This window comes from Globicephala melas, chromosome 10 (genome assembly GCF_963455315.2).
Source record: "Globicephala melas chromosome 10, mGloMel1.2, whole genome shotgun sequence".
NCBI lineage: Eukaryota > Metazoa > Chordata > Mammalia > Artiodactyla > Delphinidae > Globicephala > Globicephala melas.
Window position 1 is genome coordinate 12,006,290 of NC_083323.1, and position 25,348 is coordinate 12,031,637.

Here is a 25,348-nt window from a genome sequence, read left to right on the forward strand (position 1 = left end):
TTCTACCACCGCGAATCCACCCTCTCTACACCATCCCCTCTCACGCCCCTCCAACACATTCCCTGAAGCCAGAGTGGGCTTCCAATGTGTAGCTGATCAGCCCTCTCTCTTCATTCCTCCATTGGCTCCTGATATATCTATTGAAGACCTACTGTGTGCCAGGCACTGTGTTACTCTGGGAGGACCTGTGCATTAGTCTTGTGTGGTTCCCACTCTAGCGGAAGAGACGTACAATAAACATACACATTATAAAGAGTCAAGCGATGATCAACGTTATCGGGAAAGATGAAGCAGAAAAAGAGGGCGAACAGTGATGGATTAGGAGGGGATCTTAGGGCAGGAAGTCAGGAGAAGCTTCTCTGAGCAACGATAATGAATGAAGGGACCAAGTGAGCCAGTGGGGATTGTAGAGGAAGCACATTCCAGGTGGAGATAACTGCAAGTGCAAAGATCCTGTGGCAGCCTGGTGGGCATGACACAGTCTTACCACAATACCATAGTCCCCGCAAGTAGGAACGTTCCTGTCCCACTGACCTCCTCTCCCCCAGCCTCCTCCCTGACCCACCTCCCAAGAACGGAGGAGAGAGAAACTGGAATTAGCTAAAAGGGAAGATGGAGAGCGAAAAAAGAGGAGGACATGCCCACCCTTCTCTTCCCCAAATTCTAGCTTTTTGCGCACAGCAGAACTCAGCTGGGGGAAGGACTTTCCTTTGAATGAAGACAGAAATGTCAGTCATCACATGGCCAGAGATTTTTAACTGAGGCTATATTGCCATCCGAGGTGCCTCTGGTATAGATGAGAAAAGTCATGGGACAGTCCCAGTTCTCGTGGAGGGATGGGGAAAGCAAAACCCAGAGCCACTTGAAAGAAACAGTGGGAGGTCAGAGCTGCCTTCTGATCGCGTCTACTGAGTGGAGCTTTTTGGAAGTCGGGTTGAATGCGAGTCCTGAGGTCCAGATCTGCTGCTTGAGGGTGGCTTCGTGGGGACAGTTAGCTGGCCAGCCAATCATTCCTCCTCTTCTTCCACGAGTCATCATTGGGTACGGGGCCACCTAGCAAGGAACTGTGTTTCCCAGCCCTTCTCATAGGTAGGTTTGGTCACATGACTGAGTCTTGCCAGTGGAAAGTGAGCGGAAGGGATGTGTCCAGGGCCCTGAAAACAGCAGATGTGCAGTGTCTGCACTCTCTTCCCTTCACTTTCTGGCTGAACCTGAATGTGGCAGTGGCTTTGACCTTGCAGATGTGACATGGTCCTAGAGATAGAGGAGCCTGAGACCTGGATGCCTGAATGATCAGGTGGAACAGAGCCGTACTCTGGCCTAGCGCACTCACCTTGGGCTTCTCCATGAGAGAGAAGTCAAGTTCTCCTCCGGCTACAGTGGCTGCACCCTTGGCAATGAGTGGCAGGGCATCTCACTCCCTGTGAATGACACCCGCCCAAGTTCTCTGAACCATGTTCAGACATCACACCCCAAACTGCTGGCTTCTCCCTCCAGAGAGAAGCTCCTAGCTGGCTCAGTTATGAAAGCTCTGGGGAGAAAACGTGCTTTGCAATCAGTGGTGAATTCTAGCTCAGCTCTGCCACTTACCAGCTGTACAATCTGGGGCATGTGCCTTTACCTCTCTGAGCCTCAGTTCCCTCATACGGGGATTCATAATCCTTCCTCATAGCTTTGCCTCCAGGATGCAACAAGAGGCTGCAGGAACAGGCCGAGCCCAGCAGAGCCCCAACTGGCCTCCCATCAGCCCCCACCAAGCCTGGATGCAGGCTGAAGTTTTTCTTTGGAATAAGTGACAGGTTCAGGGAGGCGGAACAGAACAAGTACTTAGAGTTCATAGCTCAGAATTCTCTGAAATCAGATTCCCAACGCTCCCTTCCTAGGCTGGGAATTAAGCTGGCTGTCCTGGGCTTATCTCTGAATGGTCTCCGCATGAGGGGAATTTTCCTGCAACCTTATTCCACCCTCCGTACCAGGGCTATTTGTTGGGGGCGTCTTCCTCCTCTGCCCCAGATTTCTGCTCATTAACCCCATTCCAGGGTGAATCTGTGGGGTGCAAGGAGTGGGGCTGGGGCCGGGGCTGGAGCAAACGTGTTCTGTTTAGTAACGATCAGAATGTTGTGGGTTATGTAGTAGGAATATTAATTCCTTTTCGCAGAGAACATAAGGCTGTAAGGGGCTGTTCGTGTGCTGTCTGGTCCAGCTGTCCTCCCCACCTCCCACTTAGAGATGAAGAAACTGAAGCCTGGGAGAAGACAGGACTTGTTCACAGTACCACACGGAGGGAGGGCATGGCAGAGGTGCCCCGGCTCCAATGCACCGTGGAAGGCTTGCATGGAAGGTGTGCCCAGCTACCTCTCCGTGTAGCCCTTCTTAGGGTGCAGTTCTGACCTGCAATGCAGAAGGGAATGTTCACCTCCACATCTCACATTTACAGAAACCGGGACTGGGAGAGCACCAGGGTGACTCGTCTCCCACTTTGACCTTCTCTGTCTGGCATGGGCAAAGGATGGGTGGGAAGCTGGCCTCCCAGCTAGGCAGAGGTCGGGAGCTCTCCCAGGCTCACCTGGTTTTCCTCCACCGTAGCCGGGCTCACCCTGCTTTGAGAATGTCTGCACAGGGGTCTCTCCCTCTGGACCGTGAGCCCTTGGCAGGCAGAGACCTGTCCGCCTTCTCTCTGAACCTCCCTGCTCAGTGGTATTTGCTGACTGCTCAAAAGCACAGACCTGTCTCCATCTCCCAGACGCAAAATCCTTTCCTCACTCACACGGAGCCCAGACGGCCTCTGGTTTCAAGTCCCCGATCTGCCCCTTCACCAGCTGTGCCTTCTTGGAGAAGAAATTGAGTTCTCTGAGCTTAATTCCCCACCACAAGAAGGGGTTAATACGAGGAGCATGTTTCTTACGGGGCTGGAAGAGGTGAAGATGGAGCGAGAGTAGGGGTGTCGGTCACGCAGCAGGTGTGTGGCTGATTCCCTTCCCTTCCCTCCGCCGAGGGAGAACCTCGGTCCAAGGCGCCATGTTCGGGGTTGCATGGGGACAAGACCTTCTCCCCCCACCTCCACCTGCCATTCCCCTCCCATGTCCTGTCTCATTTCACACAAGGGCACACTGTGCTTGTCCAGTGTTTACCATCCAGAAAGTTGTAAGTTGTATGTTGTATCAACCATACATAGACATGGGCCGTGTCCTGATCTCAAGGGTTGACAGTCCAAGCGAGGAGGCTGCCCATTGCTGACATTCAGGGCGGGGTAACACTTTCTGGTGAGGTGTTCAGCACCGTCCCTGGTCTCTACCCACCAGGTGCTAATAGCATGCCACCCCCCTCCCCAGTTTTTTTTTGTTTTGTTTTGTTTTGTTTTGCAGTACACGGGCCTCTCACTGTTGCGGCCTCTCCCGTTGTGGAGCACAGGCTCCGGACGCGCAGGCTCAGCGGCCATGGCTCACGGGCCCAGCCGCTTCGTGGCATGTGGGATCCTCCCGGACCAGGTCACGAACCCGTGTCCTCTGCATCGGCAGGCAGACTCTCAACCACTGCGCCACCAGGGAAGCCCCCTCCCCAGTTTTGACAATCAAAACTGTTTCTAGATATTGCCAAATGTTCTCTGGGTGGTTCTGGAAGCCACCCAGAACTTGGTCATATGGTGACCCCAAAGGGCTAATGGTCCACGGGGAGGCCTCTCCTGTCTGACCTGGCCACTCCTCCAGAGGGACATGAACAACTCAGCATACACCCCTCAGAGGGCCCGGGAGGGCCAGGGGTTTGATTCCCCCTTATTGTGGGGTTTTATTCCCCCCCCACCCCGCCCTCCACGTACTTAACCTTGAAGGCTGACTCAGTGCTGACACACAGGGAAAGGGTACCAGGCAGGTGCAATTTGGGGAGGGAAAGGTCAGCTTTGGTTGGAGGGAGAGCCACACCTCTTCTTGGAAATACAGAAAATACACACGGTCAAGGACACGGCTTAGAAACAAACCCACTTTAATTGAGAGTGTACACAGAGATAGGGGGAAGCAGAGGTGTGACTGAGACCAGGCCACACACCTGTCCTGGCCAAGGTACCCGGTCTGCTTAGAGGGTTCAAGCTGGGGCCAGGTGTGGGCACAGAAGCAGGGTCAGAGCGGCTGCCTTGAGCAGCAGGGGCCAGGGTGGGGTGGGGGGTGTGCAGAGCTGAGGCCAGGGCACGTTTATGTCTGTGTGTTCATGTGTATGTACATGTATACACGTGGGCACAATGTACACAGAATCTACAGGAGCCCTCAAAGGCAGATTTGGGGACAGGGTCAGGGAGACAACACCTCAAATCCCTGAAGGCCCCAGGGGCTGAGGCAGCCTCAAGAGAGGGGCACACCATGGTGCGTGCTGAATGCCAGAGCTAACCCTGCTTCTGCCACTCGTAGGCTTGCTGTGTGACCTGGAGCAAGTTACTTACCCTCTCTGGGCCTCAGATTCACTAGATGATCACTAAGGTTCCTTGTGGCCCTGAACTTCAATAGTTTCAAGGAGGTTTAAAGGATAAAATGTATTTTTTAAGAGCCTTTGGTCCACGGGTTCAAATCCCACCACGCCTGGTACCCAGCACAACCCCATCACAGGCACCAGGAAAAGGCCCACTGGGAGCTCTTCCTACCTGCCTCTCCCGGGCTCAGCTCTGGCTCCCAGCTGCTCTTCCACGCCTGCCAACAGCTGCGTGTACAGAGACAGTAGGGCAGCAGGGGTGGGCAGCGGCCAGGCGGGGGATGAGAAAGTGGCCAGAGCCGGGGAGGCTTGGCCTCGGGGCCGTAAAGTGCATTGCTCACCCTCTTTGTTTCCTAGCACAGGGTGGACCCAGCACCCAGCAGGCACTCAATAAATGCTTGAGGAACCAGCACAGTAGAGGACAGCCCGGTCCCAGGGGGAGCTGCGTCCGGAACTAGCCGGGAGGCGGAGCTGGGGCATGTCACTTTGCCCTGTGAGTCTCAGCCATCCCCTCTGGGAAATGGAGGCAAGAGGAGAAGCTGCCCCCGCAGGCCTGCCCCGCCTGTGTGAGTGTGAACGGTGGTGCTCAGTAGCGGGCAGCGTCCAGCTGCAGACAGGCCACAGAAACCCCATCTGGAATGGGGGACGAAGGCGTCCCCAGTGGAGGCAGTGGATCTGAACTGGTGGGGGGCCTTGCTAACGAGGGGTCACTAGGCTTTTACAGTACAGCGATTTCCATTCCTACTGGGAACACGACGTAACAGCTGCAACAACAAAGCACAACTAGCAGACGAGAGGAACCTGGGAGAAGAGGCTGAGGAAGGCGGTCCAAGAGATGGACATGGGCCAGGCGACGTAGCCACGCCTCCTTCGAACACACACACACCCCTGGCTCAATGTCGGGGGCAGCTGAGGGCCAAGTTGGGGGCAGGGGATAGAACCAGCTGAGCCAGGGGGTAAGCGTTTCAGGATGGGGTGGGAGGAGATTCCCAGCTGCCTCCTAAACCAAGCTGGGTCTTCCACCAGGACAGCGGAGCCCTCCCCCAGCTGGCTCTGGGTATCATTTTCATCTGGGATGTTCCAGGAGTCTCCATCGGATGCAGGGGTCCTGCCCCCTCTGGCCCCTCAAGCAAGCTCTGACTTGGGTCCTGGCATAAGTTCAGATGTCACCCAACCTTGCCTCTTGTCCTGCAGGGATTCCCCTCCCAACCCACGGAGAAGCTGAAACCAAGAGCGAGTGGTGGAAAGGAGGAATCAGAGGGAAGTGGTTGAAGGCAGGAGACTGCACAGAGGCTGGAGGCTGGGGTCCTCCAGTCTGGCGCCAAAGGTCTTAGAACGTGACTGCTGTTGGGGTCTCATGGGGGGAGATGCGGGCAGCGGGCACCCGGGGCCACGCCCCCCACCACCGTAAGGCACCGCCCAAGCCCCACCCCAGCGTCCCTCCTGCTCACTGGATGGTGCATTTGTCCCGCTCGCGGGCCTGGCCCTCCCGGAGGACCTTGGCCTTGATGTATTTGAGGTCACTGTTGACGCTGGGGCGGCGGGCAAAGGGCGAGACCATGCCGTAGGCGTCCATGTCCTTGACTCGGCGCATGCAGAAGGGCCTGGGGTGGAAGGCGTCCCCGTACTGCACGGAGATCTTGCGGTGCAGGGCGGGGCTCATCTCGTGCGGCAGCTTGGCCATGCTGAAGAGCACGTAGAACATCTCGTCCACGTTGGTGTTCTTCTTGGCCGACACCTCGAAGTAGGCACAGTTCCCGTCGCCCGACACCAGCAGCTCGGCCTCGGTGGTGGGCACCTGGCGGCACAGCTCGCCGTGGTCGTTCTTGTTGCCGCAGATGACCATGGGCAGCTCTGCCACTTCCTTGGTCTTGTTCTTCAGGCAGGACTTGACCTCCAGGATCTGCTTCTGGAGGCGCTTGACCTCGTCAAAGGATTCCCGATTATCCAGACTGAACACCAGGATGAAAACGTCGCCTGTGGGGAGAGGAACCCCAGGCGGTGAGTTCACAGGCGCCTCCTGACCGCACCACACCCCCTCGCCCCTCCCTGCTCCCTGACTTGACCTTCACAGTGACTCTAGCCAGGAACTGCTATTATTCCCCCCATTTTCCAGAACAGAAGACTGAGGCCCAGAAGGTTAAATCCGTTGTCACAGAGCTAATACGAGGCACAGCCTGGTTCAAACACAATGAATCAGCCCTACATTTCGCGGCAGGGCTGGAGACAGGGTGAGTGATTTGTGACTTTGTGTGGACTGTGTTAGAATAATAAGAAATACAGGGGCTTCCCTGGTGGCGCAGTGGTTGAGAGTCCGCCTGCCGATGCAGGGAACACGGGTTTGTGCCCCGGCCGGGAAGATCCCACATGCCGCAGAGCGGCTGGGCCCGTGAGCCATGGCCGCTGAGCCTGCGCGTCCGGAGCCTGTGCTCCGCAACGGGAGAGGCCACAGTAGTGAGAGGCCCGCGTACCACAAAAAAAAAACGAAATACAGTTTCCACAAGAGCAGGGGTCTTGCTGTTCAGCGCACATCCGCAGGGCCTGGAAGAGCCCCCGATGCATAGTTGGAACGCAGAGTGTTGGCATCAGGCAGGCCTCGGTTCACCTCTTGCCCCCTCCACCCACTGGCCACACGGCCTTCAGCGGGTCATACCACCTCTCTAAACCTCAGTTTCCCCATCTGTCCCATGCAGGATGCTTTTGAAGGTTTGATGAGATAATGAATGGAGAGTGACACGTGCTCAGTGATCTCGGGTCTCAAAAGACCCGAGAACAAGCACCTGCGAGAGTCGCATGGGTTCCCCCTTGACTCCTCACGGAACATCTGTGAGGGAGATTTCATTACTTTCATGTGATAGGTGAGCCAACTGGGGCACAGAAAGGGTGAACAACCAGCCCAAGATCACACAGCTCAGGTGTGGCCAGGCCGAGATGTGCACCCGATTCTGTCCTCACCTGGCTGGTCCTGGCGCACACAGGTGTCCTCTGATTCTTGAATAAATCATGGATGAACAAGTGAACACTAGCCTCCCAGGCCCACGCTACCCCTGCTACAACTCGCTGCATCCCTCAGCGCAGGTCTTTGAAACAGGGATGATGGGGAGGTGGCAAGGGAGGCGGGGAGGCTGAGAGAGGGCTGGTACCTCCACCCCAATTTCCACATCTCACTACAGTGATCACAGTCTCACACTCAAAGTACCTTTTGCACTTTGACTTAAACTCTTGAGAACCTGTGGGGAGATGTTAAGAGCCCTGTTTTATAAGAAACCGAGGCTCAAAGGTGCCCGGGACTGGCCCAAGTTCTCGAGAGGAGAATCAAGTGATACCAGCTTCTGGGAGCACTGCTGCCTCCTTCCTCTGGACCCCTGGGGCACGCCATTTGTCCCCCTCAGAATAGCACACGCCACGTTCAGGACCAATGATGCTCTCTGGAGCAGAGGGAGATGTCGTCACGGCGCACAGTGGGTGTTCATAAAGCTGGTTGTGTGGACGGGGTGGGACGGGATGGAGGACGGTGTGGGACGGGATGGAGGACGGTGTGGGCAGTTTAGAAAGGCACTTGCAAGGCAGCGCTGGCCTGGCAACCGTTTAGGCTGCCAAACCCATCCCATTAAGGCAAATCCCGGGCCCCTGAGGGCTCTGCAGCCTTGACATATCCAGGTGAAAGGCTGTGATGCCAAGCTTCAGAGACGCCTGGCTGGCAGCTGGAAGGAGAGCTGGCGGCAGAATTAATGGCTTTCAGGGGCTTCCCTGGTGGCGCAGTGGTTGAGAGTCTGCCTGCCAATACAGGGGACACGGGTTCGAGCCCTGGTCTGGGAGGATCCCACATGCCGCGGAGCAACTGGGCCCGTGAGCCACAACTACTGAGCCTGCGCGTCTGGAGCCTGTGCTCTGCAACAAGAGAGGCCGCGATAGTGAGAGGCCCGCGCACCGCAATGAGGAGTGGCCCCTGCTCGCCGCAACTGGAGAAAGCCCTCGCACAGAAACGAAGACCCAACACAGTCAAAAATAAATAAATTAAAAAAAAAAAAAAAAGAATTAATGGCTTTCAGAATTTGCTGTGTACCAGCACCAGGTTGGAAAATGAGGCACGGGCTGGTGAGTGAAAAAAGCAGGCAGCAGGCAGATGTGCTTGGAATATGTGCACGTAAAAATGAGACGAAAATACTCTCCGTTATGGGGACACAAATGTGAATGTCAAAGTGTTCGTGGGGGGCCTGGAAGACTGATGGGGTGGCTACCTCGGGGGAGGGGGCAGGAGTCTGCGGTTGGGGGCATGGGGCAAGGGGGCTTTTTAGCCTTATCTGTATGTTTAGAGGAGGGTGTATTTGTGTGTTATTTGTGTAATCAAAAATTAACTTTGGAAATACGCATGTGGTCCCTCTCCACATCTACTCTCTCCCTCCGTTAGCCTTATTTCTGTGGGTGGGCACCCAGTCCCCTCCCCATGGCCAGGAGAGCAGACATCCTTGCACTCTCCATCGAGTCCTGGAAATGCCCCCCACGCAATTTCCTGCAGTTCTCGCAGCCGCCCTGGGAGGAAGCAGGTTATGTCCATTGTGCAGCTGGGAAGACTGAGATCCAGACTTATGGTCACACATCTAAGCCGTCAAGTGGTAGAGCCAGGACTGGAACCCAGGTCAGCCCAGGCTCCTTCTGCCCACACACTCCCTCTCCAAAATGTGGGGTGGGACAGTCTGAGTGTGATCTGGGTCAGATGGTCAGTGAGGACAGCCGGAAGAGGAAGCTGTCTATCCAGGGCACTCAGGGAGGAGTCTTGACCGGGCCGTGGGGAGAGGGGTGGGCATGGCTAGGGTTTCTTGGTGTAGAAGTATCTTGACTTGCGGGGTTGTTTTAGTGATGGCTGGGGGGTTACTTGCTCATTCCTTCCCTTCATCGCCGCCCAGCAGTGGCAGGTGCAGGGTTTAGGAAATGGGCCTGCACAGCCCATTGCAGGCATACTGCAAATGTAGGTTTAAGACCCATAATTCTTGAGCACTTACCTTCCAATCACCAAGCACTTTTCCTATATTAACTCATTTAAATTCTCACAAAGACCTTTGGAATGGGTGCTCATGTGATGCCAACTAACAGATGAGAAAACTGAGGCACAAAGAGATAAAATCACTCGCTCAGAGGGACAAAACCAGGAAGCAGTGGAACCAGGATTCACACCCAGGCAGACCAGTTTCCGGACCTGTCCTCTTAGCTACCACACAAAACTGCTTGAGTGATGAAAATCATGGCCCAGTCTCACATCTCTACCTGGCCCCTTAGTCCCCCACAATCTCCTCCCTCCCCACCACCCCCAGCCGGGCCAAGAGGCTACAGGATAGCCCAGTGGTAAAGCATGAGAGCCAGACTGTCATTTACCAGCTGTGCTATCACCTGGAGTAACTCAACCTCTCTGGGCCTCAGTTTCTCCACTTGTAAAATGGAGGCAAATACCTGTCTCCTAGGTTCGTTGTGAGGATTAAAGAAATACATGCCAAGCTCTAGAAACAGGCCCAGGCACACAGCTCTTGTTAAGTGTTAGCTATTGCCATGGCCGTGACTGTGATTATTACCGAGTTCCCAGCATCCGCAAGTCCCCACCAGCCCCTCTGGCTGATCACTGCCTGGGCCCGGCCCCTGCCTCTCTGAGAGGTGGAAAAGCCCCGCAGTGTTCATAGATCAGAGCCCGACAGACTGACCCCGGGCGCTGGAGCTCTGCTGGGTCACCCCCACAGAAGGAAGGCAGCAGCCCCTCTGTTCCCCGGGGAGGTGAAGCCCCAGTGCAGAGTCTACCAGTTCCTGATCTGGGAGGCAGCGCCAGCAGTCATGAGCAATCGATCCAGAGTCAGACAGAATGGAACTGGGGACCTGGCTCCATCCTTTGCTCGGGAAGCAGCAACACCTCTGTGACTCCCACAGTGCTAAGGGGGCTCGTCGTGAGCTTCATCTCAGATAGGCAAGTGCCTTGCAAACTGTAAAGTACCGAGCACACACGCTCACATACTCAAGCACCTGTGCCCACCCCTGGCACCCACCTGTGAGGATGGAGAGCCTGCGCATGGCAGGGAAGGGGTGGTTGCCAGACGTGTCCAGGATGTCCAGCTGGTACATGTCGCCGCGAATGTTGTAGACCTTCCGGTGGAAGTCCTCGATGGTGGGCGTGTACTGGTCCTCGAAGCGGCCGTTGAGGAAACGAGAGACGATGGAGCTCTTGCCCACCCGCGAGGCGCCCAGCACCACCATGCGGTATGAGTTCTTGGCGGGCACACTGAGTGTGCAGTTCCCGCTGGACAAGGTCTTCATCATGGCTCGGGGCTGTGGCAGAGAGCCGGGAGTCGGCATCAGGAGGCCCGAGGCCCGGCCTCGCAGCCCTTCCTGGAAGCCTTGGCCTTTCCTGCCGGCCACCTGTCTGGTCTCAGTTTTCTGTCTGTACAATGGGAACACTGGACTGGGGTCTTTCTAAAGGCCTTGGAGTTCTGCCTGCTCATCCGTCTCGTTTCTTTCTTTCCTCCTTCATTCATCCACCCATTCACTCATTCACTCACCCTTGCGTTCATTCACCCCTTATTTATTTGTTTGTTTGTTTGTTTATTTATGCAGCACGGGACTGCTGGGGCTTGACTCCTCGCTGTACCACTAACTCGCTACTGCTCTTGGGTAAGGAGCTTAACTTCCCCGGGAGTCACTTTTCTCATCAGAACTTTCTACAGGAGCCTCTTGGGCTTGTGGGAGAAGCCGAAATGGATCCAAGCTCCAAACCCCAATTAAAGATAAGTAACGTCCAGGGGCTCCATCAGGCCCACCCAAAGGCCATTCACAGTCCAGCCACCCTCGCTTCCTATCTCAGCAGCTACCAGCGTCCCCCCCGGAACCCCTGGTGAGCTTGAGCTCTGCTGGTACCTGCCTCCAGCCCTCAGTCCCTCCCCAAGAGCACCCTCTTCCCTTCAGCAGAGTCTGGCTCAAATGCCACCTCCTCTCTGAAGGCTCCTCTGCCTCCTGCCAAACCCAGCAGGAAGCCACCCACCCACCTAGAGAAGATGAGCTACAAATGGGTGCAGGCCTGCTGAAATACAGATCTCCTCTGCCCTCAGCAGGCTGCTGTACAGGGCGGTGCAGGTGGGGCGCTGCACAAGGCCCCCGGCTGGGTGGGAAAGGGGGAGGCCGTCTTATTTGGAGTTCATCTGCTCAGAGAAGGCACCTTTTCGCAATCTGCACAAAGGGCTATGGTGCTAACTATGACGGGTCCCCACCCCGTGATGCCCCAGGTCAGTAGCCTGGAGAGCCTCTTTCATTCACCCCCTGGCCCTCTCCAACATCGTAAATGTCTACAGCTGCCATGACGCTAAGAGACTTCAGGTGGAGACACCTCTTGTGTGTATTTTCTGGCACACGACCTGTTCAGGGAGTTCTCCTTGCCTGACTGAGAACCGCCGTGCAGTAAAGCGGCTCTCAAAAAGACCTTTATAAAAGCTCTGGTGGGTAGCATTTGTCAATTTCCATGAATCCTCCCACCATGGCCGACGCCAAGCTACCAAGATGATCTCAATGAATGAACTGCACAGGGCCGCACACGATAAGCCGGCTCAGCCCGCCGCTGACCCAGGCCTGGAGCCATGACAACGATCACCAGTAACCAAGCCCTGCAGTGTGCCAAGCACTGTGCTAAGTATAGAACGATAATAACAGCGGACGTGTATTTTGCAGTTAATCTATGCAGAGCGGTCCAAGTGCTGAACGTGTACTAACCTGCTTCATCCCTCAGGAACCCCAGAAGGTAGATGGTTACCCCAATTTACAGATGAGGAAACTGAAACACAGAGAAGTTTAGTACCTTGCTCATGGTTACACAGCCAGTAACCAGCCAAGGAGGGATTCGACCCCAGGCGGTCCACCCCCTGCCATGGAGTATCCTCACCACCTCACTGTGAAGTAGGGATTCCCGTCCCTGTTTCACAGATAAGGACCTGATGCTTAAACGTCTACACGACTGGCCCATTTAGTTAATAAGGAAGCCAGGATGGTGACCCCAAGCCTGAGACCTCTACATCTCCCGTGCAATTCATGCCTGAAGCCGACCTCAAGTTCATCCCACAGGATTTCAGGGCCATGTACACAGCAGGTGCTCAGTAAATGATCTGTGAATGAATGAAGCAAATGGCTCTACCTTTGGAGCTCATTCAAAGCCTCCTTCTGGGGCCTTTGCCCTCCACCCGCACCCTGTATAGCTGGCCCGGGGGCTGCACTGAGGAGGGTCTCAGTGCCCTGAGCACATCCCTGGGTGGGCAGCAGGGGAGAGAGGGCTGCAAGCCGACAGCACTGAATTTTTTCAGTCTCCTCCTGGGCTGGGAGAGCCAGGCTGCGTGCACCTTCAACGGACGCAGGCTGCTGGGGAAAGAGGTCCCACACCAGGACAGCCCCCTCCACAAGTCCCTCTGCAGGGAGCTTGGATCTGCTGGTGGTCACCTCTGTCTACACAGAGAGGGAAGGAGGCCAGTAGCCCCCAGGGACAGTGTATACCCTGCCCCAACCTCTAGCCCAGAGCTCCTGGTATAGACGTGCTAACGTCGGCGACTGAATGGGCCTGAGGAAGTCAAAGAGAGGAGGCGTGAGGTCAGGAGAGGGCAAAGAAGGAGGAAAAAAAAAAAATAATCTGTGGCTTTCCTCTCTGAGAGAAGACTGCGAGTCTTCACATGGCCCCAGCCACGTGGGGCTGTGTGAAACACCCAGACACCTGGCCGTCAGGTGACAGCACCTCCCACCCCCGCATCTTCCTTCCCTTCTCCTCCCCCAGAGGAGGTACTATGGGCAGCGCTGTAGGCACAGCTTCTCTCCTCCACCGCTGCCTGCTCCCTTCTCTCCATCCTCAGCCAGGCTGACCCTATGGTGAGGAGTTCAAAGGGCCCTTTGAGAATGTAGATTCCCCCCCCCGCCGGAGGCCCAGAGAGTGGTTAGTGGGGGTGACTAGCAGCACAGGTACCCAAATGCAAGTTCTGTGACTCATCCCAGGGAGGCAGAGATGGCGGGGCCACGCTGGGAGAATGGTCAACACAGCTGGGCAGGCCTCCATCATGCTGGGTGCTTTGCGTGCCTTATTTCAATGACTACACAACACTCCGATGGAGAGGGGACCACCATCAACCCACTGGACCAATGGGGACACTGGAGGTCGCAGAGGCTGAGTCACTTGCCCCAGTTCACACAGATGACTGGCCAGGCCAGGATTAGAATCAGGCTGTTGGCTCCAAAACTGGGGCTCTTACCTCTATAAAAACCCACCCCCCGGACAAAATCAATCTTTTTCAAAACAAAGTCTGACTCACTGAAGCCTCAGCTGGGGTCAGGCGGGGGGAATGACCCCAGAAGCCTATTCTAATTCCCTCTCTCTCTTGCTGCAGATAGCTGGGGTCAGGCACCCTGCCCAGGACTCCCCCAAACCTTGTCCAGACAGCTCCCAGCAAATGCATCTGTGCGTTCACCCCATTCTTCTTCCTCAAGCCCTTCTCCCAGGGCCTGTCTGGAAGATGGAGGGGTCACAGGGGCAGGAACAGCAGTATAAGAGTCTGGCCGCACCCTCCTCCTTGTAGTACCCTGAGCCCTCCCTGCCCCCCTGGCACACACCCCAAGCCTCCTCCATTAGCACGCATCCCAGCCTCTCTGGACACACATGCATTCACTGGCCTCCATGCCCAAACTGAGGGGAGTCCTGGGGGCTTTGCAAAGCCAATCTCACCATCCTTGACACAGCTCAGGGTGGTAGAAAGCAGGCAGACCAGCTCTGCCTCTCACCAGCCCAGCCACCCTGGGCAAATGACTGGGCCTAGCGGGGCTGGTCATCTCTCAAATGGTATAAACAAACCCACAGTGGCCCTCAGAGCTCAGTGAGAAGCCAAGAGGCCCACACAGCTCCTAGCACCCAGCAAGCAGGCGCCTTTCTTTGTGGTACTTCCTCTTGGCAGTCAAGGGGCTGCCTGGAGCAGTCAGGTGGGGAGCGACTGCAGGCAGATGCCTTGGGGGACCCCGTCTTGTCTCTCTGATGCCAGGGGAAGCCTGAATACGGGCTTCTGCGCTGGCTGCCCCTTCCCAGCCCAGCCTCCCACCTCCCATGAGGTCCTGGACAACACCCTTCATCATCCTCCCAGGGTCAGGGGTAAGGGGAGGAGAGAGCGCCCCGCAGAGGTACCTGGGAGCCTTCTGGCCAGCTGATCACAGGAAACCCTTCTTGGCAAGCGGATCGCCCAGGAAACTCACTCCTTGCACCAACTCCCCCCAAAGCTCATGGAACTCTGAACAGGGAAGGCGTTCCTTAATCTTCCCTCCTCAGAGGAGGTCCTCACCAAGGCCGCCACCAACTGGCCCCATCCCAGCCCCACCCTCAGCCAGGTTTGCAGGCTGCAGCTGGCTTAGGAAGGGGAGGGGCTGTGTTTGGGGTAGGGAAGTGCCTCTTCCTCTCTGAGCCTCTGTTTCCTTAGATTCAAACCGGCTGTTACTCCAGATCTCTTAAATGGAAGGCTTCTAGCACCGAATCTGGCACATAGGAGAAACGCAGGAAGTCTTTCTTTCCTGGAATAAGCACCCAGCCTGGCACATAGTAGGTGCTCAACTAATTTCATTTTCTCTAGATAAGTGAAGTTGCCGTATGATCATAATAGGCGCTCCATCAGTTTAACTTTCCCTAGTCCTGTAAAGCTTCACCTAGCCTTCCGCTGACAAGCTTCAAACCTTTCTTCCCGGCTTCCCCGCTTCCCCAGTTCTGTTGGGGTGTCTCCCTCCTACCTGGGAATGGCGGGCCGGGCCTCTGGCGCGTCTCGGAGGGATGCCTGCAAGCCCCTGGAGGTGCGGGGAACCGCCTTGCTCTCCGGCCGCCGAGCCTTCCAGAGTCTTTGGCGGCTCCCGGGTCACTCCGCCGGGCTCCTCCTCTGCGCGGCTCGGGGCGCCGGGCTGGGCGCGGCCGGGCGAGGGGACACGGGGAGCCGGTGCCCCATGAGTGGGTTCCGAGGGTTCGGCGGGGCGCGGGCGCTGGGCGGGCTCCGGCTCGCTGCCGCCGGCCCTGCCCTGCCCGGCCCCGGGGGACTCCTGCTGAGCCAGGTGCCCGGAGGCGTGGGGACGTCCGACCCCGGGGTCCCTGCCTGGGGCTCCGGGTTTGGGGGAGAGGGCAAAAAGAGCAACTCCGGGTCCTTAGAGACTCCTGGAGGGTCCTTTGGAGGTGACTGTAGGTGCGTGCGTATGTGCGTGTCCCGGGTGGGAGAACCTATCCGACCGCCTATGCCACCTGCTCCGCCCGCCCCAAAGGGGATCGCTCGGGTAGGGGGGTGCCTGCCCGGCTCGGCCGCGGCCTCCTCCTCTGCCCGCAGCTGTGCAGCTCCCCCGGCGCCGAGGGACGGCTCCTTTCTCCCTGCAAGGCGACGCCAGCAGCTGAAGGAGGAGCTGGGCGCTCGGCTCCGCGCGCGTGTGGGAGGGGGCCTTAAACGCCGCCCTAAGGTTTCGCAGCTCCAAGTTAGCCTTACACAGGCTCCTCCTACCACTTCACCCCCTCTGGCCCCCAGAGGAGGTGAACTTTCTGCGGGGCCCTGGCTCTTCCCTCCTTCCCTCTCCTGGAGGCGAACGCCCCTCTTCCTCCCGCAGGGCAAGGTCAGTGGTCCCTCCGAAAAGTGATCGGAGACCAGGCTCCTGACGGCGGTCCCAGCGGCAGAAGCCCAGCTCAGGCCTGGGCGCCCTTCGCCGCCCCTGCGAGCGGTTCTCCGTGGACCCGTCGCGCGGCTCGCACTCGCCCCCTCCGCAGCCTGCAAGCAGCCTGTCCCGCCACCCGGCGCCCGCCTCTGCCTCCCCTAGCCCGCTCACCCGCCTTCGCCCAGCGCCCCGCCCCCGGTACTGCGCTCGGCCAATGACGACGGGCCCCGCTGCCTGGCCCCGCCCCATAGCCCCGCCCGCGGCCGCCTTGGCACCTCAGTCTGCCGCTCCGCGTGCCCGGGCTCGTGGGGCCAGGGCTCTGGTGGGGGCGGCCGGGGGCGCGGGGAGCAGAAGGCGGCGCGGGCCTCGGAGGCTGACGTCTGTGCACGCACTCACACGCGCACCGCGCCGGCCGCAGGTGACCCGCGAGGGAACCTGGCCCCTCTCGCCTGGTCTGGCTGCAGCCCGCTCGCAAGGCTCCCGCGCCCTCCTCCTTCGCCGAAATCCCCAGGGGCCCTCCCGGGCACCCATTCTGCCCGCCTGAGCCTCTGCCTCCCTCCCGAGGTCTCCGGGCCTGCAGGACCCCCCGGGATGACACATGGGCCGCGCACGTGCGGTCAGGAGGGGCCGCGGAGTCACCTTGGCCTAAGCGCTCCTGAGTGGAGGTCTGTGCGGCATGCAGATCTGAGGGAGCATCGTAGAGAGAGCCCTGCTGGGGGCGTCCTGGGCGCCCTTGGGCAGCACCTCTCTCCCTTCCCTTCTCCCTACCTTGAACCAGGGCAGACATCAGTCATTATTACTTAGTATTTTCCAAGACCCACTCCTCCCCTCTGCCCCAAACACGTTTTTTGAAGAATTGTTATATCACTGCTTTAAATGGGAAACCAGTATCACTTGCCATAAATAGAAGGTAAGAGCAAAAATAAGCACAAGGGAAACAAACCAAGGTTATTAAACTCTAGCAGGAAATTGGCCTGCCAAGGCTTGAGATGTGCCCTCAGTGAAAAAGGGGGGTCGGCCAGCTTTAGAGGTGTTACAGACCTTTTAGCTCCCAACAGAGACTTTCTCCTTCAGTGTTACCAGGAGGCTGAAAAGAGAATGTTCTCACTGTGTGATGTGGTACAGGGACACTGAAGGGATGCAATTCTCTGTTCAACCATCATTTGGATAAGCCAGGGAACTGTCCCTCACTTCCAGAACCCTGAACATGGGGGATGTCTGCCAATCTGCCCCCAGACCTATTCTCCCACCTCATGATAGTCAGTGGGATCTGGGGGGGCACCAAGCTGAGGCTCCAGCTCCGTTGGGTGAGGGATTGGTGTTCAGTCTGCCTCTGTGTCCGCTCAAATCTCTGGCCTTGGGCCAGTCATGGAAATTCCCTGGGCCTTGGTTATGTCATCTATAAAATGGGTGTGCTATGCTAGGTCCACAGAGTGACAGAAGCGCTAAGATGGTCTTGGACTTCGATTATAGAAAATGGCTTGGTCTGCTTGTCCCTGCGTGGTCTTAAGAAGCTAATCAGAGAAGGTGGGGCAGATGGAGGTGGAAGGACTAGGTAGAGGACTCAGTGCTTATACTTCTTGACTGTGATTAGTCCCCTAACCGGAGGACGTGGAATATCTAGGCCTCAGACAGGCTTAAGGGAAGTGCCCAAGGTCAGCCAGCCGGCAAGCGGCAGGATCCCAGCCCAGTGATCTTTCCTCGTCCAGACTTTGCTTCTAGGAACTGGCTTCAGCCCAGGAGCGTTTGTGCTCAGCTTGATGCACAGAGGCTGTGAGCCTTGAGCTGGCTGTGAACTTGGCAGCAGGAGGCAGGCAGGGTGGTATGCTTCACCTGGAAAGCTGGAGTCAGTAGCACTTGGGGCCCTGGGCCAGTTCCTCCACACCCACCCCAGAAACATGGCAGGCGGCCAGCTCTGAGTTGGCTCAGGAACCCATTACCTGCTGCTTCAGCTGAGTTCTCTATCCTGAGTGGGTCATACTCCACTGACCGTGTCCCCATCTTGAGGGGAGCTGTATATGGAGACCCACCTGCCCCTGCCCCCCAGTGCAGAGTGGCTCAGTCAGTAAGCAGGTGCACATAAGGAAACGATGCGCAAAGAAGCCTCACATGGCAACAGTACACCTCCCGCGTGTGCTCACTTTCCTAGTCTTCCCTGCCCTGCCCCCCCATTTGTTTTACCATTGCACATGGACCATTTGTTGTAGCCATCTTCTTCCTTACTGGGCTCTCTGTTACCAGCCCCCCCCCTCCCATAACCCATGACCACTTTCATCTTTTTCTAAAAATGCCATCCCTTGCTCAAGAATTTTCAATGGCTCCCCATTGCTTAAGATATAAAACCTAAACTCCTTAGCCCAGCACACAAGGCCTCCAGCCAGGATCTGATTCCCACCATGCCTCACCATTAGCCTGCATTTCAGCCAATCAAACCACTTCTGGGTCCCTAGAGAAGCTGGGATTTCCCTCCTCTGGTCCTTTGTGTATGCTGATTCCTCTATCTGGGAAATCTTTTCCTCTATCTACCCTTTGAACTTCTACACATCCTTCAAAGCATGTCCACACCTCTCCCCACAAAGCCTCCTCGCCTTTCTAATCGTGTGGATCTCATCCTCGTCTGGGCTCCCGTGGCAATAAAAGCTGGCTCTTGCACTGTGGGTAACTGACCAGCCCCTTAAGCCTCAGTTTCTTCATCTGTAAAGTGGGTGTTATACTAGTAGCTACCTCATGGGTTGTTGGGAGGATTATAAAACCCATAAAGGGTCTCCCACTGGGGGGCCTTGCATACAGTGGGAGTTACGCCATTGTTACTTCGTCTATGGCCTGTGATACATCCTGTCTCACCTTTTGGACACATGCCTCATCATCCCCACTTACATGTGAGCTCCTCAGAGAGGGGACGGAGCCTGATTCATCTTTGAATTCCCACATCATTAAGGACAGCATCTTGCACATTGAGTTTTTTTTTTTTTAATTTTTAAAATATAAATTCGTTTTATTTATTTATTTATTTGGCTGCATTGGATCTTCGTTTCTTTGCGAGGGCTTTCTCTGGTTGCGGCAAGCAGGGGCCACTCTTCATCGCAGTGCGCGGGCCTCTCACTGTCGCAGCCTCTCCTGTTGTGGAGCACAGGCTCCAGACGTGCAGGCTCGGTAGTTGTGGCTCATGGGCCCAGTTGCTCCGCAGCATGTGGGATCTTCCCAGACTAGGGCTCGAACCCGTGTCCCCTGCATTGGCAGGCAGATTCTCAACCACTGCGCCACCAGGGAAGCCCCACATTGAGTTTTTAATAAATGCTTATTGAATTGTGCTCAGCTGAACAGCCTCAGAGCAGAAGAATGCACAAGCTCTCCTTGGAGACAGGAGGAAGGGAAGGGCAGACACTGGGAGGCAGTTCTGTTTAGTCCTAACAGCACCACTTACAGGAAGGGAAACTGAGGCTCAGGGAGGCTGTTCAAAGGCAGGCAGCTAATGAGGGGCTGAGTTGGGATCTCAGAGACCTTTCTCCAAAGGGAAATCAGGCATTTACCCAATCAATGTGCTGTCACATCTCTGGCCACTTTTCTGGAGCAGTGTTTTCTATCCCTGGTAGTCACCCGGGGGAGCTTTTAAATAATAACAAAGCCCAGGCTCCCACTCAGAGATGCTGATTTAATTGCTCTGGGGTTGGGCCTGATATCCACACTGTTTAAAGCTCCCCCAAGTGATTCTAATGTGCAGCCAGAGTTGCTAGAGCAGCGGTTTGTCAAAGTGTGGTCCCTGGACCAGTGGCATCACAGCATCTAGGACTTGTGAGAAATACAGACCCCACCCCAGACCCTCTGAGTCTGAAGCTCTAGGGAGGGTTTTAACCAGCCCTTTCAGTAATTCCAATGCCAAAGTTTGAGAACCACTGACCAGAAGATTAGAGTTGGCAAAACCTTATATGTCATGCGGCTCAGCCTTCTTATTTTGCAGACAAAGAGATGGTTCGTGGCTTCACCAAGTTCAGCACATGTTAATGACAGGCTAGATCCAGAGCCCAGGAACTGACTCCTAGCACAGGGTTCTTTCCTGCTTGAATGTACCATCCAGGGCCACGCAGCCCCTAATTGGGTCTCTGGTCCCAGCAGGCCCGGGCATCAGAATCAGCCTTGAGCCTTCAGCAGAGGACAGTTGGTCACCATCTGCACGAGGCTGGCTGGATCAGGGGCACAGGTCAGGTGCTAGCCAGTGCAGAGAACAGCTAGTTGGAGTAAACCGGCACTACACCAGGACCCTTCCAAACACCCCTGGAGGGGGAGGGATAAGGACATAGGGGGTGCTCCCCGGGCCAAAGGTCTACAGGAGCACAGTTGAAGCAGCCACACCCTGTGCCCTTCCCCTCATCTGATCACTTCTGCCTCCTTCTGAGCTGAGGTGTTACTTGTCACATAGTAGGTGCCCAGTAAACTTTCAATAAATGAATGACTGAATGAATAGTGGTCAGTTTTCTCTTCTTTGCAACAGGAATGTTGGGTCAGATCCTCTCTGAAGCCGCATCTGATTCCACATTTCTAAGCTGAATGAATCCCACTACAAGGTGACTCAGGTGCCTTCTAGCATACGCAGTTTTTATGAGAATTAGAAAAAGGCACCTCCTCTAGGCAGAGACAGCTCCTCTCTGAGGCTTACGCTTTGGAAGAGGAAAGCACAAGCTGAATTTCCTTACCTGAGTGCCCTTGAGCAGTGAGCAACCTGTACAACCATACAGGGCAGCCCCTTGTGACAGTTTTGCAGGGACCAGTGATGACCAGGAGGGTGTGGTCATTATACCAGGCCAGGCCAAGCTGAGGGTGTGGCCAGAAAAGAAACAACAAGAGTGAACCAGTGGCTTTAATCATAGCAAGGACTATTCATGCAGCCCCTACTCCTCGCAGGCACTGGGTTGATCCCTGTGGGGGTGGCACTAGGATCCTCGTTGGTAAATGAGGAAACTGAGGCTGTGGGACTCAACTGGCTTAAAGACACCTGGGTAAGGAAGTAACGGATCTTGCGCTGGCACTAAGTCTGCTTCATGGCAGTGGCTGCCTGTGGGTGGGATTTGCCCTCAGCTGCAGCAGCAGTAATACACAGCTGCTTGTGTGTATGAAAATGATCATGGCCATGACCTCCACGCATGCTCCCAGTGAAGTAAGCAGGGAAGGGTTTTTGTTCCCATTTTACAGCTGACGGAACTGAAGCTCAGAGATGTGCAGTGACTTGCCCAAACTCATTTGACTAGTAAGAGGCAGAGGCTGGATGGTAAAATATCTAGGTCTTTGAATAACTAGTCCTTTGATCTTTTTATGGTATCCTATTGCCTTCTTTTTTTTTTTTTTTTTTTTTGCAGTACGCGGGCCTCTCTCTGCTGTGGCCTCTCCCGTTGCAGAGCACAGGCTCCGGACGTGCAGGCTCAGTGGCCATGGCTCACGGGCCCAGCTGCTCCGCGACATGTGGGATCTTCCCGGACCGGGGCACGAACCCGTGTCCCCTGTATCGGCAGGCGGACTCTCAACCACTGCGCCACCAGGGAAGCCCTCCTATTGCCTTCTTAAGGCTTGGCCTAAACATGCTATAACAAGCCCTCTCATCTATCCACCCATCCACCCAACATCATCATCATCATCATCTCCATCATCATCACCTCCATCAGCTCCTCCATCATCATCTCCATCATCATCACCTCCATCATCATCTCCATCATCATCACCTCCATCATCATCTCTGTCATCATACCTATCATCATCATCGTCATCACCTCCCAAGCTCATGGAACTTCTGCTTCTCTCCAGATGTTTATTGGGCCCCTTGGCCTTGACTTGGTGTGATCCAGATGGAGGCAGAAGGGCAGCCCAACTTCCCTTAGCCTTGTCCTTTGGCCGGGACTCCACAGATGTCTTCTCCATCCTCTATCACATCTGATCATCCCACAGCCCCAGGAAACATGCAGAACAAAACATGACACGGAAGAGGAGCTGAGGCAGAAGAGGTTAAATGGCAATGGAAGAACAATAAGCCTTCCAACCTAATATTTATCAACTGCTTCCCTTACACCAGGCTCAAGTTGGGGAGACAGGCCCTGTCCTAATCATGCTACACAATTAACTCCTTTAACTTCCTCAACAACCCTTGTTATCCCCATTTTCTGGACAAGGAGACTGAGGCTCCGAGAGGTGAAGTAACTGGGCCAAGGTCATTCAGCTCTTATTGGTGCAGCTGGGACCCTGAGTCTGTCTGGGACTCCGAGGCCAGTGCTCTCTCTGCCACAGGAAGTTCCCCCCAGTGCGGCATTCTGACCGCTCTTCTGGGGTAACGCATCCTGATTCTGACCTGGAATCTGCCCTGGGCCCCGTTAACCGGGGGGCGCCGAGGACCCTGGGAGTTAGCATGGCCCTCTGGATTCAGACAGCCAGCTGAGCCGCTGGCCTAGGACCTCTTGTCTACAGAGAAGTGCCTGTAAACCCTCAATTCAAGAGAGGTTGAGGGAGGCCAGACACAGAGACTCAGCCAAACACGGTGCAACTTTGCAGCCTGGCCCCAGGTTCCCCCTCCGTCTCTGGCATTACTCCCTGGGAGTGATGAGGCGGAGAAGTGCCTTCGCTCTTGCTTCTTCCACCAGCACCCTTTCCATCACCATTGTCCACCCTTCATTCACCCTTATGAGCCATGTGTTGTAGAAAGGGCACAAGCTTGGCCACCAAACAATCTTGGATTCAAATCCTGGCCCCGCCTCTCACCTTATCTTGGCCTTGGATGAACTAGTTCTCTGCTTGATGGCAACTGCCTCGGTTGCCTCATCTGTCAAATGGGCTGTTGTGAGGACTCATTCATCCCATCATTCAGTCATTCAACAAACACTTAGAGAACACTGGGCTGGGAGCCTACAGTCTAGCAGAGAAGGGAGAGAGCCTGTGATTTGAAGAATGCATTGGAGTTGACGAGAGAAAGAGTGTTTCAAGCAGAGGGAACAGGACACGCAAAGGAAGAGAAAGAGTGGCCCACTGGAAGAACAGAAACACACCCAGATTGGCAGGGAAGCCAGGAAAGGGAAAATAGCACAAGATGAGGCTCAGGAGAAAAGCAGGGGCCAGACATGCCGAGCGGCACTTGGCACACAGTAGGCACTCAATCAATGCGAGTTGCCTTCCCCTGAGCCCGGAGCTGAGCCCCCAGCCCCAGGTGCAGGCGGATCCTCGTGGAGAGCGGGGAGTCTATTTCCTCTCCTGGTTGGTACTCAGCACTTCTGCTAATGCCACGTAATACAGTGGGCTCATTACCTCTGAGTGCTGAGCTGGGAAGCAGGGGGTAGAGGTTTGCCAACTACCTCGGAGCTGCCAGAAATAGAACCCAGTGTTCCGGGATGCTAATGACCGTGGCCTTGGTGTATTTCTCTTTCCTTTAGTGGTCTCCAACCGATGGGTTGTTTGAAGAAGAGGAAAGCAGGGTAGTGGAAGACAGGCCAAGTCAGCTGTGCAGAGCCCCAGCTCCAGGCCCATGCAGTTGGAAGGTGAGTCTCGCTCTACGCACCAAACGTGCTTCTCTAAAGCCGTGCATAATTTGTGTAATTTGTGTAATTCACATCTTATTTTCCATCTGGGTTCCACGATCCCTATCAACTCCTCGCAGAAGTTTGTCTATAAATATGGCCACTCACAATTCTTCCCATGGAGAGGTGGAGTTTATTACCTCCCCACTGGAGTCTGAGGCACTGTGTGGCTGTGGACTTGCTTTGACTAATAGAATGTGGCAGAAGTGACACCGTGCCACTTCCAGGCTGGGACCCAAGAGGCCAGGAAGCTTCTGCTTTCACTCTCTCAGAATCCAGCCACCACATCGTAAGGAAATCTAGGCTGTCATAGGGGAAGGAGAGACCAGGTGGTGAGAAAGGCCATGTGGAGGATGAGAGGCCATGTGACATGCCCTTCTAGAACCTTCCAGCCACAAGCTGAATGCAGCTGCATGTGTGTCCAGTCTATTTCCTCTCTTGGTCAGTACCCGGTACTTCTCTTGTCTAGTCCATGTGAAATAGGAGCCCTTCCAGCCTACCAGAGGAGCATAAGAAATCATAAAACCGTTGTTATTTTAAGCCCCAACTTTTGGGATGGTCTGTTATATAACAAAAGACAACAGAAATGGATCCATTTGCTTTTTGTCTTCTAACCCTCAATTCTGACCACAGTATCTGCAAGGATGTACAGGCCCATCAAATACCAGAAAGAAAACTGACTTATTCTGAGCCAACTATGAACATCCAGTGAATCCTTATTTTTCCCACCAAGTCACTTTGTTTCATATCAAGGATGCCTCGGAAGAGCGCCTGTGTGTCCCTTCTGCCTCTCAGTTCCTTTTCCCTACTCACCCCGCCCCAGCAAGTCCTGTGATCTTTTTTAACCCCACCCTCCCCTGGGATCCTGGCTCAATTTCGGAGAAAATATACAAGGCCTATGAGTTTCTGGCTGTCTTCTAGAATATTCTTAGCATTGTGTTCTAAGCAGAGAACACATTGTGTTCTAAGCAGAGAAAAGTCTTATGGACTTTTCAGAGGCTACAAGGCATGCGACCCTTCTCTTGCTAACATCAGTCACCTTTCATGACATAATGAGTATGCAGTTGTGCTTGAAGAGAATTTCTCCTTGCTCTCTTATAGGGGAGGAGGTGGGAGAACACCCTGCCTGGCCACAGGAAGAATGAGGGACAACCCGGGAAACTGGAGGGCCCTGTGCCCTTCTCCCAGGAACTGCACGCTCCTGCAATCCGGAATGTGATCACTTCTCAGACATGCCATCAACTGGGGCCGAGGCCTGGCGCTCAGAGATGGGTCTGCCGCTAGCCCCCAGGAGAAGCTTCAATTACAAAGTGTTTCCCTGCCCAGTTCATACTCACACCCCAGCCTGGGGGTCCCTGCTTTGTAGAATGTTTTATTGGACGAATAGATGAGTGAATGAACTTCATGAGAGAATGATGGGATGGTTGAATAAATGAATGAAAAGGTAAAGGAATGAGTGGAGATCCAATGACTGCCACCATAGTCAATTTACCTGCGAGGCCAATAGGTTCTATCCCATTCCACAGCCTAGATCCAGACACATTACAGCTACAACTTCTGCCTCTTTGATAGGCCATGGACCCATCTTACTCTGTGTGGAAAAGCAAGTCTCCTAGACATTTTATCCTACTTTTCCCTCTTTCCATCCAAGGCTGTATCATTAAGATTAGGATTATTTAACT

At 55.2% G+C, this 25,348-nt stretch overlaps 1 protein-coding gene and 1 long non-coding RNA gene across 4 annotated transcripts; one reads left to right on the forward strand and one right to left on the reverse strand.

Annotated features, from left to right (window-relative positions):
• Positions 1 to 3,964: 3,964 nt before the first annotated feature.
• On the reverse strand, positions 3,965 to 16,280 carry RASD2 (RASD family member 2). Of its 3 annotated transcripts, none has more exons than XM_030855396.2 (3): positions 15,226 to 16,280; positions 10,488 to 10,767; positions 3,965 to 6,435 (listed from the first exon to the last, which is right to left on the reverse strand). In XM_030855396.2, exons 2-3 carry the CDS (start codon positions 10,756 to 10,758, stop codon positions 5,906 to 5,908), a joined length of 801 nt encoding a protein of 266 aa, XP_030711256.1. In that variant the 5' UTR covers positions 10,759 to 10,767; positions 15,226 to 16,280; the 3' UTR covers positions 3,965 to 5,905. The 3 variants fall into 3 exon arrangements, with proteins under 3 accessions (XP_030711256.1, XP_060162300.1, XP_030711255.2); XM_060306317.1 differs by lacking the exon at positions 15,226 to 16,280 and adding an exon at positions 14,633 to 15,136; XM_030855395.2 differs by lacking the exon at positions 15,226 to 16,280 and having other exon boundaries at positions 10,488 to 10,786.
• On the forward strand, positions 14,947 to 25,348 carry LOC132597966 (uncharacterized). The gene is made up of 3 exons (XR_009565494.1): positions 14,947 to 15,040; positions 23,523 to 23,627; positions 24,768 to 25,348. It is a non-coding gene; the product is annotated as an uncharacterized lncRNA (long non-coding RNA).